The sequence below is a fragment of the Otolemur garnettii genome, unplaced genomic scaffold (assembly GCF_000181295.1).
Source record: "Otolemur garnettii isolate 467f Iridium unplaced genomic scaffold, OtoGar3 scaffold00023, whole genome shotgun sequence".
Classification (NCBI taxonomy): domain Eukaryota; kingdom Metazoa; phylum Chordata; class Mammalia; order Primates; family Galagidae; genus Otolemur; species Otolemur garnettii.
Window position 1 is genome coordinate 12,713,124 of NW_003852418.1, and position 18,008 is coordinate 12,731,131.

At 46.3% G+C, this 18,008-nt stretch overlaps 1 protein-coding gene across 5 annotated transcripts in view; it reads right to left on the reverse strand.

Annotated features, from left to right (window-relative positions):
• NFATC2 (nuclear factor of activated T cells 2) overlaps nt 1-18,008 on the reverse strand; it is a 152,470-nt gene that overhangs the window by 100,879 nt on the left and 33,583 nt on the right. For 3 of the 5 annotated variants that reach the window (XM_003787702.1, XM_003787701.1, XM_012803846.2), the window contains exons 2-3: nt 15,635-16,667; nt 9,729-9,900 (exon numbers count right to left, since the gene is read on the reverse strand). In XM_003787702.1, coding sequence (XP_003787750.1) covers nt 9,729-9,900; nt 15,635-16,667 — 1,205 coding nt within the window. The remainder of the gene's footprint in view (nt 1-9,728; nt 9,901-15,634; nt 16,668-18,008) is intronic. The other 2 variants (XM_003787703.3, XM_012803847.1) reach the window with 1 other exon arrangement.

Consider the following 18,008-nt stretch of genomic DNA (forward strand, 5'->3'; position numbering starts at 1 on the left):
GGCCATGGCCTCCCCGCCTTCCTACCCACCCCCTCGCTATCCAGTTAACGACTTTGTTGTCAATGGAGCTGGCGCCTTCCGAGGCAGTTTGGAGACTCATTCATGGGACCAAATTAGAAAATGCTGAATGTTTGATAAAGAGGTCTTGGCCCCCACACCCGCTAGACCCACAGGGCACCCAGAAGGGCAGCAGGGCCAGCTAGGGACACAGGGGCTCCTTGTGCACGCCAGCCTTGACCTGCAGAATGGTCAAAGCAAGATGGCCTGGGGCCTCCGGAGACACTTAAAAACCCACCTCACGCAGAGACTCGCTTTCCCACGGTACTTGGAAAAGTTGGCTTCGCCTGAGGTCCCTCTGCAGAGAAGGTGGAGGCGAGGGCAGGACCCGAATGCCTGAATGTGGGTCAGTGCTCAGATCACACAGCCAGCCAGGCACTTCTCCGAAGCCTGTCCTGTCTTATCTTCACTCCCACCCCTCTGCCCCACCAGGGTGGGCTTCCGCTGCCACCCTCTCTCCTAATTTTCATTTATCCAGAGGGATGAATAAATGGGTGAGCCGAAAGATAAGAACTCAGAAAGCCAAGGTCGGAGCCCCCGTGCTGACTGGCTGCTTGACTTCAGGTGAGTGACATTCACTCTTCAAGCATCTGTCAAATGGGAATAGCAGCAGCCCCAACTCACTGTGTGGTTGCCAGGATAAAAGTAAGACAATGTATATAACAAACACCGCGTGTAAGCGTGAGGCCCTCAGTGCGCTCTCCCAATCATAGGTTCAGCTCAGATGTGGCTAGCTCAATCAGAAAAGGCTGGGCTGGCTGTGGTGGCTCAAACCTCTAATCCTAACACTTTAGGAGGCTGAGGCAGGAGGATTGCTTAGGCCTAGGAGTTGGAGGCTGCAGTGAGCTATAACGATGTCACTGCACTCTGGTCTGAGCAACAGAGTGAGACCCCATCTCTCAAGAAAAAAAAAAAGCTGGAATAAACACAGGAATCTCATCTTAGGCTAGCAGAGCTCAAAAGATCCCACATCCATATACTGATTGCCTTTTCTTCCCAATAAAAGAACAAGAAGGCATTAAATGTTTTATCCTTGCCAAAGACCATCCTGGGTACTTTTGTTTAGCGTCCTAACTACTCTTGACAGAAGCAAAACACACCGACTGAGGGATGGTTCTTCATCATTTTATAATTGAAGAAACTACAGCCCAGTAAGTCACCCGGAGTCCCAGCGGGAGCTGCCTTGCTCCAGAAAACCTGCTCTGCCTACTTGGAGGAACAGCTCTGGGTGGTGAACGGCGTGGGCACAGGCTGCAGATGCCTGTGCCCAAATCCAGCGCCACCACGCACAAGCTGGGGGTTGCCTTAAGGCAAGTTGCTTAACTGCTCTGTGTCCCAGTTTCCCTATCTGTAAAAGGAAGACAGTAATCCTATCGCTTGCACTCCAGGGCAGCGCCGCAAAGATTAAATAGGTCACATTAAGGCAAGCACACAGTAAACACAGCTCTCACCATTATACCAGGCTGCCCGGCACCAAATGAAGTTTCTTTTATACGGTTCCATTGGTTGATAGAAATATTGCATGTTTCAGACTTAATCTCTGGGAAATAATTATTTCTCCAAGGTTCTGAAAGCTTTTTTTGGCCTGTATTTAGGGACAACGTTTGAGCCTCCTTTGTGACAATTTATCTCCTCTCATGCATAGAAAGCACTGCTCATCTTTTAGGTGGGAAGGTGTGTCAGCATGCAGGCGGCCACCATCTGATCACACCACACCTGCACCTGCCCAACACGCCTCTCCTCCCCACCTGCTCACTTGGGGACCAGCACCCTGGAACTGATTCTTCCACAAAGCCATCTGTGACCATGCCAGGCTCCAGCTGAGCTCGCACTCAGAGGGCCACTCTGGCTCCACAGATGTGCTTGGATCAAACTGTACTTATTTTCAAGTTTTTTAATTGAATCACCAGTGTTATCATTGAGATTGGTACAAACAAGGAGAGGGTGCTGAGGACAGCTCCTCCTGAAGTTGGCCCTAAGTTTGCAAACCCTTTGGGATACCCCACCCCACCCTCATCTTCAAATAAGAAGGCTAAATCTAGTCACCTCTGGAGATGCCTTCCCTCTGAAAATAGAAGTCATCTCAGCAGGGACAGGAAAGTCATTCCATCCTGGGGATCCTGTCCTTTCCTGAGACCACAGCCTTAACAGATGGGCCACCACCCTCTTATGTACAGCCAATCTGAAAAAGTCTGGTGGGCTTGACTTTGACAGCATACTCGGAATCCAGCCCCTTCTCACGGCCTGCCCCAGTCCAGGCACCATTCTCTTTCTCAAGCCTGAACTTCTGCACTCTCCTCACACCTTCCCCTCCATCTAAAGTCTATGCTCATCAGCCAGGCAGCCAGAAGGCTCCTAGTGAAACCTGAGTCAGGCCTGGCCCTATAGCTCTGGCCTTACTCAGAGTCGAGGGCTCAGGGCCCTTCAAAGTCCAGAACCGCCCTCCCTGCTGAGATCGCCCTGGCACAGCCCAGGGCTCCAGCTCCCACCCAGCCTTCTACCCACCTCTCCCTGTCTGCTGGAAGCTTACTACTTGGTTTTCCTATTTATTTGCTGTATTGTTCATCTCTGCCCTGCAAGGATGTTACCTTCACAGGGGCAGGGATCTTTATCCATCTCATTCACTGCCATATTCCCAGTCCCTGGCACATGCTCCGTCAGTTCTTGGTAAACAGTTTAAATAAACAGGCAAACCAACCCCCAGCGATCTCAGAACAGTCTCCTCCTCCGACCTTTCTGAAGCCCGAGCCACCTTGTTACCAGCTCATTCCTCTTCCCTTCCCCTCTCCAGAAGGTCTCCCTGAACCTTCGGGCCAAGCCAGCACAGCAGCCCTGATCAAGACAAATTAGCATGAGTAAGACCTGCTTCCTGTCTCTTGTCTTAAAAGTGGAAGGGTGGGTGACCAAGCACTAAATTTTATTAGACAAATAGAATCCAACACACCCAGCCAACAGCCGAAGGAGCACTGCTCTCTGCCACGACTCCAGCTTTGTCTGAAAAGGAGAAAACCCCATCTGGCTTCTTTCTTCCCTTTCTTAGATATAATTTGAAATGAGTGGCAGACTGTACAAAAGCTGAAATCCAACAGAATGGATGTCAATATCCCATAATCTGTTTTATGAAATGAAAGCCTGAGATTTCACTACCACCCTCCAGCCTGCAAGAGAGTAACCCCGACAGGTGCACCACTGGCCCACCCTCTACCCTATTACCCAGGACGAAATGCTGATCAGATTTCTGCATCTGGAAGGAATTCCACCTAAAGGAGCAACTCATGTTTTTTTCCAGATGTCTGAACATCTGTTTGAAAGAATCAAGAGTATTGCCTATGGAGGTGAGGGCTATGGTTCCACATTCTCGTATTTTGATTACTCTCTAAGAGGATGGCCTCTGATCATTCTTCTGGTTAAAAATGCATCCCAGAGAGTGGTAAAAATGTTTTTTGAAAGCCCCGGCACCAAGATTGCAGAATATGGCAAAAGGGGTTTAGAAGCAACCGGGCAAGGATTAAATGACAATGGCGTTATACAGACCGCTCTCAGCTGGGGTATTATTAGATCTGCATGCAGAAGAGCTATGGAAACAGTTAAAGCCCAACCTTGCAAAGCTGCTCTGAATGGAAGTTTTGTCCATCAAAGGACCACTGCATCCTGTCCTGAAATAGAACGATGAAATGATGGCAGGGTTCCACCAAAAGGCGGTGGCTCTTTCAAGATGGATCAAGTGGTTCCTGCTTTCATCTGATACCTACAGACCAAAGTCAGGCCAATGAATGAAGACTTCTTGGCTCCTTGGAAAGAACCCTTGACTTTTCTATACCAGTTAGATTGACAGTCTTACAGGAAAATTTACCTGGACTGGGCTGCTAACAGTGCTTCTTATCTAACTGGACAATTCTTAGAAATCATATAAATATGACTTCTCATCTCCTTCCTCTTTGGTATACACTGAAGTAGCACAGTGCTTATTCACTCCAGAGGATATGAACTTAACCATATTTGCCTTGAGCCAAATCTAATCCAAAGTTTAATTTAGTGGTCAAAATCTAAAAATCAAATTTCACATAAAAATTCAGACTTCCTGCTTCTCTTTAAAATAAAAGAAACTATAAAACCAGGCAACATGGGACCCACACTTCCACATGTCATGACCTGGGGGAACTGAATAGTGCCCACCTCCTTGAGACGAGGCACACACACTGCCATGCCCTACTCCCCACCACTCCCTATTGCTCCCTGACGTCTGGCCAATCCAGTCATTTCCTTTCATTGCCCCATCAGCTCATCAGTTTGTGACTCTGTTTGTACAATCCCTTCTTTGGTTCTCTCCTTAGTCCACTGCTTCTAGAGAGGGAAAGGTTGTCACTGAGGGATGATAAGTAAGTCCTTACAAGTGGACACTTCCTAAAGCTTCTGGGGATGGCATGTGTGGTCCTCTGGCATTCCATAGTTAGAAACTTCAAGGCTTTGCATTTGAGCTCCAGGCTCATATATCCAACTGCCTACCTGATATCTTTCCTTGAATGCCTCAGAAGCCCTTCATGCTTTCTATGCCCCAAACTGAACTCATAATCTTCACCTAAGAAAACTTTTCCTTCCCAAGTCTTTCAGCACCATCCCACCAGGTGAACCATCTGCCAAATTGCTCCTTCACTTCCCTATATCCACATCCTAAAGATCACACCAGATCCATCTCTCCCCCTCCCACTGCCACCTTCCAGTCCTCACCACCCTTATCCTTCCCCTGGCATTGCCACAGCCTAAGGAACTCATCCCCCTGCTCCTGCCCTAACTCCTTCTAATCTAGTCCCTGGAGAGAAGCTTGAGTGATCTTAAAAATGTTAAACCAGAATCATATTACTCCCCTACTCAAAACCTCTTCCCTTTTCCTTGGAATAAACCATAGCTCCTTGGCATATAAGCCCCGCACAGGCTGGCCCCACCAACCATCCAGCTAAACTTGAACCACACACTGGCCCTCCTTCAGTTCCTCAGCCACACCTAATTCTTCTCTGCCTCAGGGCCTTTGTATATGCTATGCTCTCCATAATGGAACACTCTCCCACCACCACCAAAGGAAATAGAGAAACAGAGAGGGAAGATATCACTCATCTCTTTGCTGGCCCTATCACCCCTTCAAGATTCCAGCTGGTACGTCACCTCCTCAGCAAAATCCTCCCTCCAATGCAGGTCTTCTGCATTCTGTCTCTTGACATGGTATGTTTTGTTGGAACAGTTACCCCAGGTGGTAAATCCATGGCATCTCACCTTGTGTCCGAGTATCACCCCACCCTCCCATTCCAAAGGGCTGTCATCTGGCCACTCAGGCCTCCTCCACCCATCCACATCTCAGCAACAATCACTCCAAACTGCCCTGGTCCACCTTCCACCTCTGGCAGCCCTGAACTCCTTGGGGACAGGAACTACGCCCATCTCCCCAGCATGGCATCATCCGTGCCTAGCATGGGGCCTGACACCCGGCAGGTGCTCAGCAGAACCCTGGCCAAACGAACGAATCAGGAGATCTGAAGATCATATAAGGTTTCGGAAGAAAGTTTCTTGTAAGACCACGTGACATTCAAAAACAAGAAAAAGAACAGCTGAGCATGGCATATGTTTTGAGATTTTTAATTTTATATTTAAGGAGAGAGGATATAATGGTCTTGTACTCATTTTCTTTTTAAAACCACTGAGTGCGCAAAAAAATAAAAATGAAGTTCTATAGTGTGGCAAATAAAAGAGAAAAGGGTGGGGACCGAATAATTGAGAGGGGAAGAGAGGCTGCGGCACAGTCTAAAAATAGAAACAGATACAGAGATAAAGAACAAGCCAGAGATCAAGAGAGAAGCCACCAGAAACATCTAGGTAGGGTACAGGCAGGACTGCACCGCCTCTCAGGGGCTCCTCAGGGGACAAAAAGGGCAACCCTCCAGATTTCAGATGGGGGCTTTGCACCCACTTAAAAGTTAAGCTGTCATTTTAAAGAGTCTTCTTTTCTTCATTTTTCAAAGAAACTTTTAAAAACAACTTCCTACACAAAAAATCGGGGATATACAAGTTTTGTTTTGAAAAAACACATCATCTATTCAAATGATTTTTTTTTTTAATATTCTACTGTTTGCCTTTCGAGGATATGGCTGCAAATTTTTAAATCATAACATGGGGTTTTTCAGAGTTACAGGCAGGAATTCGGTCCCTGAGAGCAGCCAGAGGGAGAGGCACGAACCTCAGGCACAGCAAAGCAGGAGTCTTCTGGACGGCACACCCAGCCTGTGCCCTTCTCTGGAGCTTCCCATGGCCCGGTCCCTGATGGCTGGGTGAGCTGAGCCTAGTTCCTCATACAGCCCACCTTGCTGCTACAGTGGGCAGCACCTCTTGAACCAGGACCAATGGGTGTTTCTGAGAATTCAGGCCCTGTGTCCTGGTAGCAAAGTTCAAGCTAGGACAGCATGTAAACCGGGGAGAAGGGAGTGATGGGCAAAAGGCGTGGGCATTTTCCACCAGGCTTTCTCTGCATGAGTGAACAGGCAGGAAAAGTGGGGTCTGCAAAGCGAGGCAATCAGACCTACCGCGGGCAGGCAGAGCTTGTACTATCTCAGTCCCAGCTCCAGCATTTAACCTCACCCTTGACCTTTCCCTTGACCTAACCATAACCTGTTCCATAGGGCTCTTTTGAGGATTAAAGTTAACACACAGCACTTGGAATGGTTTTCACACGTGGTGAATGCTCTCTAAGTGTTTTATTATTAATTATTATCATCATCTTTCTAAAATGAAAGGCCATGAGGGTGAGAATTTCTGGCTGTTTTGATCTGGAGTCTAGCACCGTGCCAGGCACACTGTTAGTGCTCAGTAAACACCTGTTGATCAGTGAACAGAGACACCACACAGTGCGACATAGAGAGAGACCACGGAAAGAGCCTCCTAACTCTTCTATTTACTGCACAGTCCCTGGTGGGAGGGGCACGGGGGAGGACACAGACTAAATAATCATGCAAATAGTAGAATTACAAGCTGTGGCAAATGCCAGGAAGGAAAACCGGATGAAGCTCTGGGCATATAAAACTGAAAAGATCGTGTAGATAGGGGAGGAACTTGAGCCAAGATTTCTCAGAGGAGGGGACAGGTCTCAGGAAGCAGAGTGGGCAGAGTGTGAGCAATCGCCCAGAGGGAGGATCACAACTTCCTTCTTATTCTTTCAATACTGTATTTCAGTATCAAATCCAATACACAGGCAGGTGCTTAATAAATACCTGCAGAATGAATTTACTTGTTGAATGGACGGACCAAAGGAAGAAATCTTGGGCCTTGAACCTTGTCCAGGTACTCTTGAACTGATTCTCCTGCCCATCCAAACCCCTTTTTCTAATCTACTTTGAAGGAGTTTCTCTCTCTGTTACTACCAAAAGTTTTGACTCAAACATGTAGTCTCATAGCAACCTCACAGCAAGCCTAAAATAGATAAGCTTCGAAGATCATAATGATATGATGACTTTCTTTTACTAAAAGCAATTTTCAGATGGGCCAGAGTAACCATTAATAGGCCATCCCTCACACCATAAAAGCTATGGACCAGGAATGAAGCATATAAGTCAACTGTCTCAAGCACCAGAGACCAGGAAGCAGAGACTGAGGTCCTTGGGGGGAAAGAAGCACCCAGACAAGCCCACCTTCACTTTGGCTCTCTGCCTGGGGACAGTTCCCCTGCCACATGCAGAAAGTGGAGTATAGTGGTCTCACTGAGCTGAGGAGGCAGAGTTCAGAGTGCCAGGCTGCAGAAGCAGCTGGAATCTGTACGTGAGGCATCAGAGAAGAGGGATGCTCTTAGAGGAGCAATCAAGTCCTTGGCCAAAGGCTGGGCTATGCAGGCACAGAGGGAACTTTGGGAGGCTTACCCAAGAGAGGCTGCAAAGGAGTAGAGAGGAGAGCAAAGAGAATAAAAGTGGAGTGGGGCTGGCACACTGCAGTTCCAGCCCGTCAGTGTGAGAGAGACCTCCCTGCCAAGCACCCAAAAAGGCTATGCCTTAGGAACAAGCACAGGCCTTAGAGTAAGAGCTACTCTAGACCTGCCCTCCCAGGACCTAAAACCAATCCCCAACTAGACCCACACAGAAGAGAGTTTAAAGGCTAAGCCCCATTCAGTAAGAAATGTCTCGAGTTTTCCACAGATCCATCTAACAAAGTGAAAAATCAAGCTTATATAAGTTCAAGGAGATCAGCCAGTAACTGAGGTGCCTTTAGAGGAAGATAACAAAATCCAGAGTCCCTACAATGTCAAGTGTATATAATCATGATGTCAGAATACAATCAACAACTACTAGATGTGCAAAGAGAGACAAAACCGTGACTCATGGTAAAGGAAATAAATAAATGAACAGAAATAGTTTCCAAGATGACCACACTGTCAGATTTAGAGAAAGGAGCTGCCAGGATTGATAAGTCCTTAATATCATCATAGAAGTCCTTAACCATGGGTATATACCCAAAGCACTTGTGGAGATATTGGGGTTTAGGGGTTTGCTTGTCTGTCTAGGCTCTACTTACGTTTTGTAATTTCTAATTAAGTAATTTTAGGGATCTAAAATTTTTAGGAACCAACCTAGGGGGTTCTGTACTATAGATTAAGAACCTGATTCTTATCATAGAAGACTTCAAATTTAAGGCAAATACCAAAAAAAAAATGTTATATTCATTTAAATATATTAAAGGTTCTGGTTAATCAAGCTGGTTGGCAGGCATCAGCCAGCAGTTCCTACTTAAACTGACTATATAATTAAGAATATTTCAACCTAATTATTTTGTAGGAAAAAAGCACACTTATTTTGAGAAATCTTAGCTTAAATCAAAAGCTACAGACATAAGAGATATCAAATAAGAAAAAACAGGAGGAAATAAATGTTCATGGTATAATGTGAAGTAAAAACAAAAATCAGAGTATGAACTACACATTCACTATAGCATCAATTATATAAATACCCAGCATTAGAAACTGTCATGCTTGTGAACAGAAAAAAGACAACAAGTAATAGATCAAAACAGCAATATTTTAGGTAGTTTACGTATCATTTTAATTTTTCTTACTTTTTTGTATTTTACAAGAGTATATTGCAGACGTCCTCAAACTACGGCCTGCAGGCCACATGCAGCCCGCCTAAGACATTTATCTGGCCCACCGAGGTGTTATTGCCGCCACTGCCTGTCCTGCCTAGCAGCCAACTTGTCCTGGGGCCCACAGTCTGGCCCTCCAACGGTCTGAGGGACAGTGAACTGGCCCTCTATTTAAAAAGTCTGAGGACCCCTGGTATATTGATTTTCCTCAATGGGCTGTCATCTGAAAGTTAAGATGACAGCTTCAGAAAGCTTCTGTCAACATACAAACCTCTGCAAAACTCTAACAGTTTCTCAATCAGAAAGACTTCAAGAGAGGAAGTATCTTGACACATGAATGTTATTTCTATCCACTTATCTAGCTCACTAAGACTTTCTTCTAGGGCTTCTGAGTAACAAGATTAGCTTCTGATACTAATTCAATCTTAAATTTCTCATCCCTCAAAGGAGTAAGAGGCTGAAACATATACCTCAGCCCAACAAGCATCAAACAGTGGCTTAGCAGAAGTGAATCACCCAGTGACAAGCATCAGACACAAAAGGAACAGAATTCAAGTCCATACCTGAACAACAGGGTGGCCTCCAGTTGGTGCTTTGACAGCCCCTCGGCTGCCTTCTGTCTCATAGTGGGCCCGGTGATGTGGTTTGGGCTGCACCTCAATCCGCAGCTCATAGGAGCCTGATTGACTGGAGAGTGGCCACTCAAGTGGAGGGAGGGATGCAGTCACTGGGATGCTGAAGGAGAAAATAGAGTCAGTCATGTGCACCATAAAGCAGAACCAATCAGCCTGTACAATAATTGTAAATGGCCCCTTTTCTGAATATTGTGGATATGGTCATATGTTGCTTAACAGAGATGTATTTTTAAAAATCTTTCATTATGTGAACACCATGGAATAAGTGTTGCTACACTACACCTAGATGGTGTAGCCTGCTGCACAGTTAGGCCATATGGCATAGCCTATTGCTCCCAGGCTACACACCTGTACAACATCTGACTATTGTAGGTAATTTTAACACAATGGGAAGTATCTGTGATCTAAACATATCAAAATACTAAAAAGGTACAGTAAAAATACATTATTACAATTTTATAAGACCACCATCATATACAAGTATTCAATCTGTCATTGACCACAATGTTGTCATGCAGCACATGACCATATATTAGGCTAGATGTTGAGGCAAGCACATGTTTCTGAAGACAGTGTGACCCAATTCTCAATTTATAAAGATAATTTCATTATATGTTAGTTCAAATATGTTTCTTTTCCTTTAGGAAAAGTAGAAATCAGGCACCCAACATGAACCATAATGTGCCATAAGATTTTAAGCAAGCAACTTCACTTCTCCTATCCACAGTCTTATAACCACACAGAAAATGGACTAAATGGCATCTATGGGTCTTTAAAGCTCTTATTTCTATGTCTGATGATCTCAATTAAAAGTACATTTTGGGGAGAGGTCACTCTAGTCACATCATTACATACGAGGTCAATTGTTGAACATATAAGCACAGAGAGGTGTCTAGTGTGGATATGGATGAGATCCCTAATATTAAATGAAGAGCAAGTATCAAGAGCATGACTAGAGTTACACATCCAAGTTCAAGTTCCAGCTCTACCTCCAACTACCTGCGTGACTTTGAGCAAATGACTCTACCTCACTGGGCTTTAGTTTCCACAAATATGAAATGGCGATATTGAGATCATATAACAAGCTTAGCATGGTAGGGATTCAATAAACATTAGACTATATTTATTTTTCCTATAATATACATTTTCAAAAAAATAGTTATTTTCTAAAGACTATCTGACTTAGTAATGGTATTAGGGATATAGATCTTGACATCTGAAGTTGTAAGATCTTTGGGGGCAAGCATTAAGTTTCATTCTCTTATATAGCCTCAGCATTGTTGTACAGTTTGAATATTTGTCTCCTCCAAAACTCATGTTGAAATTTAATCCCCGGCTCGGCGCCTATAGCTCAACCGGCTAAGGCGCCAGCCACGTACACCTAAGGTGGCGGGTTCGAATCCCCAGCCTGGACCTGCCAAACAACAATGACGGCTGCAACCAAAAAACAGCCGGGCGTTGTGGCGAGCGCCTGTGGTCCCAGCTACTTGGGAGGCGGAGGCAGGAGACTCGCTTGAGCCCAGGAGTTGGAGGTTGCTGTGAGCTGTAATGCCACGGCACTCTACCCAGGGTGACAGCTTGAGGCTCTGTCTCAGAAAAAAAAAAAAAAAAGAAAGAAATTTAATCCCCGATGTGGTGGTATGAACAGGTAGGGACATTAAGACGTGATTATGAATCAGTTTATTAATGGGTTGATGGACTGATGGGCTCTCATGAGAATGGGGCTAGTGGCTTATAAGAAGAGGAAGAGAGACCTGAGCTAGCATGTCAGCCCCCTTACCATATGATGTCTTGTGCCATCTTGGGACACTGCAGAGGGCCCTAGCCAGATACACTTCCTCAATGTTGGACTTCCCAGCCTCCAAAACTATAAGAAATAAATTTCATTTCCTACAATTTACCGAGTTTCAGGTATTCTAAGCAACAGAAAACGAACTAAGAAAACTACCCAGCATATACAACAGCTATTTGATATGTGGTTAGAATTATGTCATTTAAGAGATGACAGAGGTCTTGAAGATGTGTTCAGGCCAGTCCTTCTGCACCTCAGAGAACATAAATTCATTTCCCCAACATCACAGAGCGAGACACAGCAAGGCTCCAACAATGTCTCTTCAGTACCCTCCAAATCCAGTGCACTGCTCATGCGCCCATATTGCCTCTTATCTTATTATAGACTAATGCATTTTAAATAGGACCAGGAAAATATCTCGCACGTGGACTGGTCCTAGAACCATGCCTGGTAGTTGATAGGTTCTCGTTAAATGTTCAGTGGTTGGATGGATGAATGAATGAATGAACAGCTTTATTTCAAAGAAGGCTTTTATACTCAAAGTAACTTTGAAGTTGCAAATGCATGGATTTGTGTCACTAGGTCCAGATTTTTCACATATGACACAAATTGTTAATCCAGAATATTCTTTCCCTCTTCGCTCAGAGCTACTAGAATATGATGCTATCAACCAGATTAATTAATCATTTGCAATAGGCCAATTCTATCTCTTCTCTATCATAGCAGGACCAAGGGGAGAATGGCAGAGTGGGAGTAGTGTGGGGGGTAGTTCCAGCATAAACTTTATCAGTACCAGAGTCCAACCTAAACATACGATCCAACTGAAAATTACATCCTCACTATAAAAGCAAATCTCCTCCCCTTTTTCCTAGCCAGATTGCCTCCTGAAGCTCTTCTTACCCTGAAGTCTGAGGGTGTACAAAGTACCTTTATTTCTACTTTAGTTGTAGTGATAAAATGCTTTTAAGCATCTCCTGCGGCCAATATGCCACACGCCAAATATTCTTACTGATATCATGTAGGCAAAGTAAAATTTTTTAATGTTTGCAAAAATGAGACTCAATTTTTAAAAACAACTTACTCCTGTATTAATATCTTTTGAAGTATCAAAAAACTAGTGAGTAGAACATTCAATGGGATAGCCCCAAATTTCAGTTTATAACTTTATATGGTTCTGAAAATAGGTTTTTGACATGGGAATAGAATCTTTTTATTTTTTTGAGACAGAGTCTCACTATGTCACCCTTGGTAGAGTGCCATGGTGTCACAGCTCACAACAACCTTAAACTCCCAGGCTTAAGCGATTCTCTTGCCTCAGCCTCCCAAGTAGCTTGGACTACAGGGGCACACCACAACACCGGCTATTTTTTGTTGTTGTAGTTCTCACTGTTGTTTAGCAGGCCCAAGCCTGGTTCAAACCCACCAGCCCCAGTGTATGTGGCTGGTGCCCTAACCACTGAGCTACGGGTGCCAAGTCAGAATCTTAAGAATTAGACCATCAGAGACAGCCTGAAATTCTGCATGTGAATTCTAGCCCTCTCCTGAGTTGTCCACATACCCTGAGAAAAACATTATCAAGGGACTTTCCTGAATACCCTATCCTCTAAGCCTTAGAGAAAATTCCTGCAAATATTTCATTGGCTGGTACAGACTGACACTAGAGGCTAAAAGACACTAACACTCATAACCTTTCAAAGTCAAGATGCAGAATAAGAAGGGAGTATTTTATAAACAATAAGATCTCAGATAAATTCACCACAATTATATTTTTATATAAATGCTCCTCCTCTCCTCACTCTTAATTATTAAATAAAATCATAGTTTGGAGACTGATGTGTACCTGTAGCTGGAAGAATGATGAGTCTGGAATCCCAGATTGGAATTTGCAGTTTGGAATTTAATTAATTAATTAATTCAATTAGTTAATTAATTTAATTTCCAGTTTCCAGTTTGGTCATTAACCATCACTTCACCTCTCTGAGCCCAAATCTGCACAAGGGGTCGGTCATGATCAGCATTTCCTAAGGTGGCTTGGTGACACTTCAGTCACAGGACTCAGAGTGCTATAGCCAAATGGCCTTCAAAGTCACTGTACATTCTATTCACATTAAAGGCTCTGAGAAGGCCTGCACAAGGGCATCTGTTTAACTGTTAAATCCAAAAACACTTTTGTTTAAAAACACTGACTGATCTACTGTGGCACTGGTGTTCTTAGCACCTGCTTTGGAGGAAATGCCTGACCAGATGCTCTCTGCAGTCCATTTTCCTCTGGTGCAGGGTTAAACAAAGCTCACTGGTCAGGGCCTTTTGACCACCCTCATCCCCAGAGCAGTCAAAACGGCTCTACATGTACCTATATTCTCAATTGAATATTTTATTTGAAAAATAAAGCCTTCCATTTACTAAAACAAAAAACAATTTGAAACCCATAGGGATAATGGTAACAGTGTAAGACTTCCAATTCTTTATCTAGCAGAACAAATAGAATGATACCTGGCTCTAGCTTTTGTGCACCTCCTTTTTCTTAGCAAAATAAAGATAAAAACTAATACCAAACCAGGCTTACATGAGAATTGAATGAAATAATACACAGAGAGTACAGTCAGCCTTCTATATCTGTGGGTTCTGCATGTATGGATTGAACCAGCCTCAGATCGAAAAATACACAGTAAAAACAATTCCACAAAGTTTCAAAAAGCGAAATTTGAATTTGCTGCGCTGTGCTCTAAGTACTATGTGAATCCACGTGAGTGAAGTCATGTGTAGGCACTGCATTAAGTATCACAAGTCATCTAGAGATGATTTAAAGCATACAGAAGGATGTGTGTAGGTTTTATGCAAATACGATACCATTTACGGCAAGGGACTGGAACACCTGAGGATTTTGGTACCCCTGGGGGGTCCTGGCACCAGTCTTCCATGGATGCTAAGGAATGGCTGTACTCTGAATTGTTCCTGGCACTAGGAAGCATCCTTAAGTGTTTGTGGTTACTGCCGTCACTATGGTTATTCTAAAAGCTATTCTAAGCTCAATCTCCTAGCACAAGGCTCACTGATGAGGAAACACTTTTTAAAGTGCACCCCTTTCATACTAAGATTCTCCTATGCTAACAACTCCCTTATTTGAGCTCTTACTTGGTGCAGGCTCTATGCCAAGGGTTTAACATCTATCATTTCACCTACGATAGAAATCGGGGCAGGCGGAGGCCATGAGGAAGGTATTATTATTATCCTCCTCTCACAGGGAAGGAACCAAGGCCCAGCAAGGTGCTCCGTAAACATGGAGAGTCTTGATTGATTAATGATGTCTGCCCTGGGCCTGGTATGGAAAGGATAGATTAGAAAGAGGTTCCCAATTGATTGGCAATGTCTGACACAAGCAGAGCAATGGGAGGGCAGCACCAGAGAGACCCACAAGGACACAGGCAGTGAGGGGCAAAACTGGGGCTCAGATGCAGTCCTGAGAGGCCCCCAAGCCTGTGTGCTACCATCTGTGTGCATCTCTTCAGCTTGCCATGATTTTTTAAGCTCCTTGAGATTTAGGGCTTACACATTTTAAGAGGCGAGGGGAGCGCCATATAACCAAGTGCTATACTGAGGCACATAGATGCCTTGAACATCAATTCCTCTTAAAATGAGATAGTAGATTTTATATATTTTGGCTTGCATTGGCCTTGCTAGAATGCCAGCTCCGTGGAGGAGAAATGTTTGCCTGTTTAGTTCACCGGTAACTATATAACAGAGTCTGGCACACAGCCAATGGTTGATGAATACATATTGAATGAATGAATGAGTGAGGTGCCTTGTGAGCAATCCCATCTCTCCGGTGACTGCATCTGTGTAGCCACCACCTGGTGAGCCAGATACACTGACCATACCCATTTTACAGATTAGGAAACTGTGGCTCAGGGTTTCACACCCAACAAGTGGTAAAGCCAGGACTTCAATCCAGTTGCCTGGGCTTTGAAGCCCATGCTTATAACCAGAAAGCCACCCCTTACAACTAAACTATGAGACGAATGGTTCTCAAAGTCTTTCTCACCTGCAGATGGGAATAGCCGGCATCAGCTGCTTCGGCCAAGTTGGTGGGACCAGCAAGATGGACTCGGGAGCCGAGTTTCTCCTCTCCTCCTGCTCGCCGGGACCCAGAAACTCCACGGCAGGGTAGATGTGGCGGGGCAGGCCGGTCTTGGGTGGGGCGGCAGACACCGGCGAGGGGTCAGGGCTGGTCTTCCACATCTTGGGGGGGATCCCACAAGGCGAGTCCGCAGCGAGGCTGTTCAGGGCGTCCATGAGGACGGCAGAGCCAGCCGTGGGGGGGTACCCGGCCTGGGCGCCGTCGTCGTCCCGGACTGCCACGTGAGACGAGGGCTGCGGCGAGGGGCTCCGGGAGCGCTGGGGTGAGGCTCCGGGCAGCGGGGCAACCAAGGCCTCTGCACACGAATGCCTCCGCTTGGCACCAGGCGACGAGGAGCGGGAGGCCGGACGGGGCACGGGCGAGTGGCGGCCCAGGCAGCTGTCCTCGACGAGGCTGGTTCGAGGTGACATTATTGGCGAGGTTCTGGGGGAATAATGAGCAGGGATGTTTTGAAACTGGGGACACAGGTCGTCGGGCCCGCCGTTATTGGGCGAGACGCAGGGCGAGGTGTAGGGGGAGAAGGTGTCGGAAATGAAGCTGGCAGAGGAGCCGCTGCTAGCGGGGCTCAAGCAAAGCGGCTCGCGGTAGCCCTCGAAGCCGGGCACGGGCAGCGTGAACCTCGGGCTGGCGGCCACCCCCAGCGGGGGCAGCTGCTCCACCAGGAGCCCAACGTCTGTCATACGGAGGGGGCCCCCTGCCTGCATCAGTTCGTGGGATGGAGTGATCTCGATCCGAGGGCTCAGGCCCGAGGCCCCCGCTGGCTTGGCCGGGCTCAGAAAGTTCTGGGGCCCTCCCCTATCCGGCTCTCCGAATCGGCCAGGGGGCTCGCCAGAGCGACTGGCAAAGGGGCTGTATGGCTTGAGGCCATAGTCCTGGACATCATCGGGGTATGCGAGTCCGGAGGGTGGGCTGGCGACCTTATGCACACTCGGCTCTTCTGGAAAGAGAAGGGGGGAGGGAAGGGGTCTTTTTAAGCCTCTAAAACAAAACTCCCAACACTGCGCAATCACAGTTGGGGTTAGTCTCCTGTTGTTTCTAACTGTGTTGTTTGTTTGTTTGTTTTTCAAAACCCCACCACCAAACCCCAAGCTGGAACCTCTGCCTTACCCAAGGGGAAACCAAGGCTGCTCTGTCCAAGATCCCTTGAAAAGCGAGATTGAAGTGGAACAAGTTCAGGGGCAGGTGCTCTGAACACAGCTGATCCCGGCAGAGCCTTGGAGAACTCCTGGGCTAATAGCCTCAAACTTGGGTTTCAATGAAACCCTTAGAGAAATGCATTTTATCTGACAGCCCCGTTCACACCACCTCCACCCACAGCACTCTCTCTACTACATAGGATGCCTCTGACTTTCCCTTTTGCTTGGGATTATTTCAGTTCAACACTGGTCACAACCCATTAAATGCATTTCTGACCCACCAATATGACTCGTGACCGGCAGTGTGGAAACACTGGTCTAGGTGAATCTTGGTGCTGTATGTGTATAGCACACCCCAGGATCCGAGTGGGGTCCCAGATGCTCACACCTTGTAAAAGATCCAGCTTGATTCAGAACTAGGACTCATCTCATCTGAGTCATTATGTAGATAAAGAATCTGAGGCCCCAGCAAGGGGAAGAAATTCACCCAAAGACATCGACTTAGCAGCCTTAGAAATCCCACAGAAAAGCCACTTGACCCCCAAAAGACAAGGTCACAGCTATAGAGTCCCCCCAAATTATTAAAATCAGTGGATGCAGAACAGCCTAATTTTTTCTTTGTCTCTGCCAACCTTGGGCTTCTGCAGCCCCCCTAGAGGACCTACTAGAGAATGTGGTTCAAGTAGATTATTCCCTGTCAACTGCCCAAGCACCACCCTTCCCCTCCAGCTATCACCTCAGTTCACCCTGACCCCTCCCGGGCAGATGCCCTGCCTCACTGTCCCAGGCCCCTCTCTGGACCCTGAAGTCCAGGCTGTCAGGGAGATCTCTGCAGCACTAGCAAGGGAACTACCTTCCTTCCCGCCATCTCCTACCCCATTCCCCCTCCAGGGATCCCCACCTCAGCAGAGGCCCCTCTGGAATCCCCATCAGTCACAGGTCAGGCTTGACTCTCATGAACCCCAACTGCTCTACTGTCAAGACAAGAACCAAATTCCTGGCTCGGCGCCTGCGGCTCAAGTGGCTAAGGCACCAGCCACATACACCTAAGGTGGCGGGTTCGAATCCAGCCCGGGCCCGACAAACAACAATGATGGGCAATCAAAAAGCCAGGCGTTGTGGCGGGTGCCTGTGATCCCAGC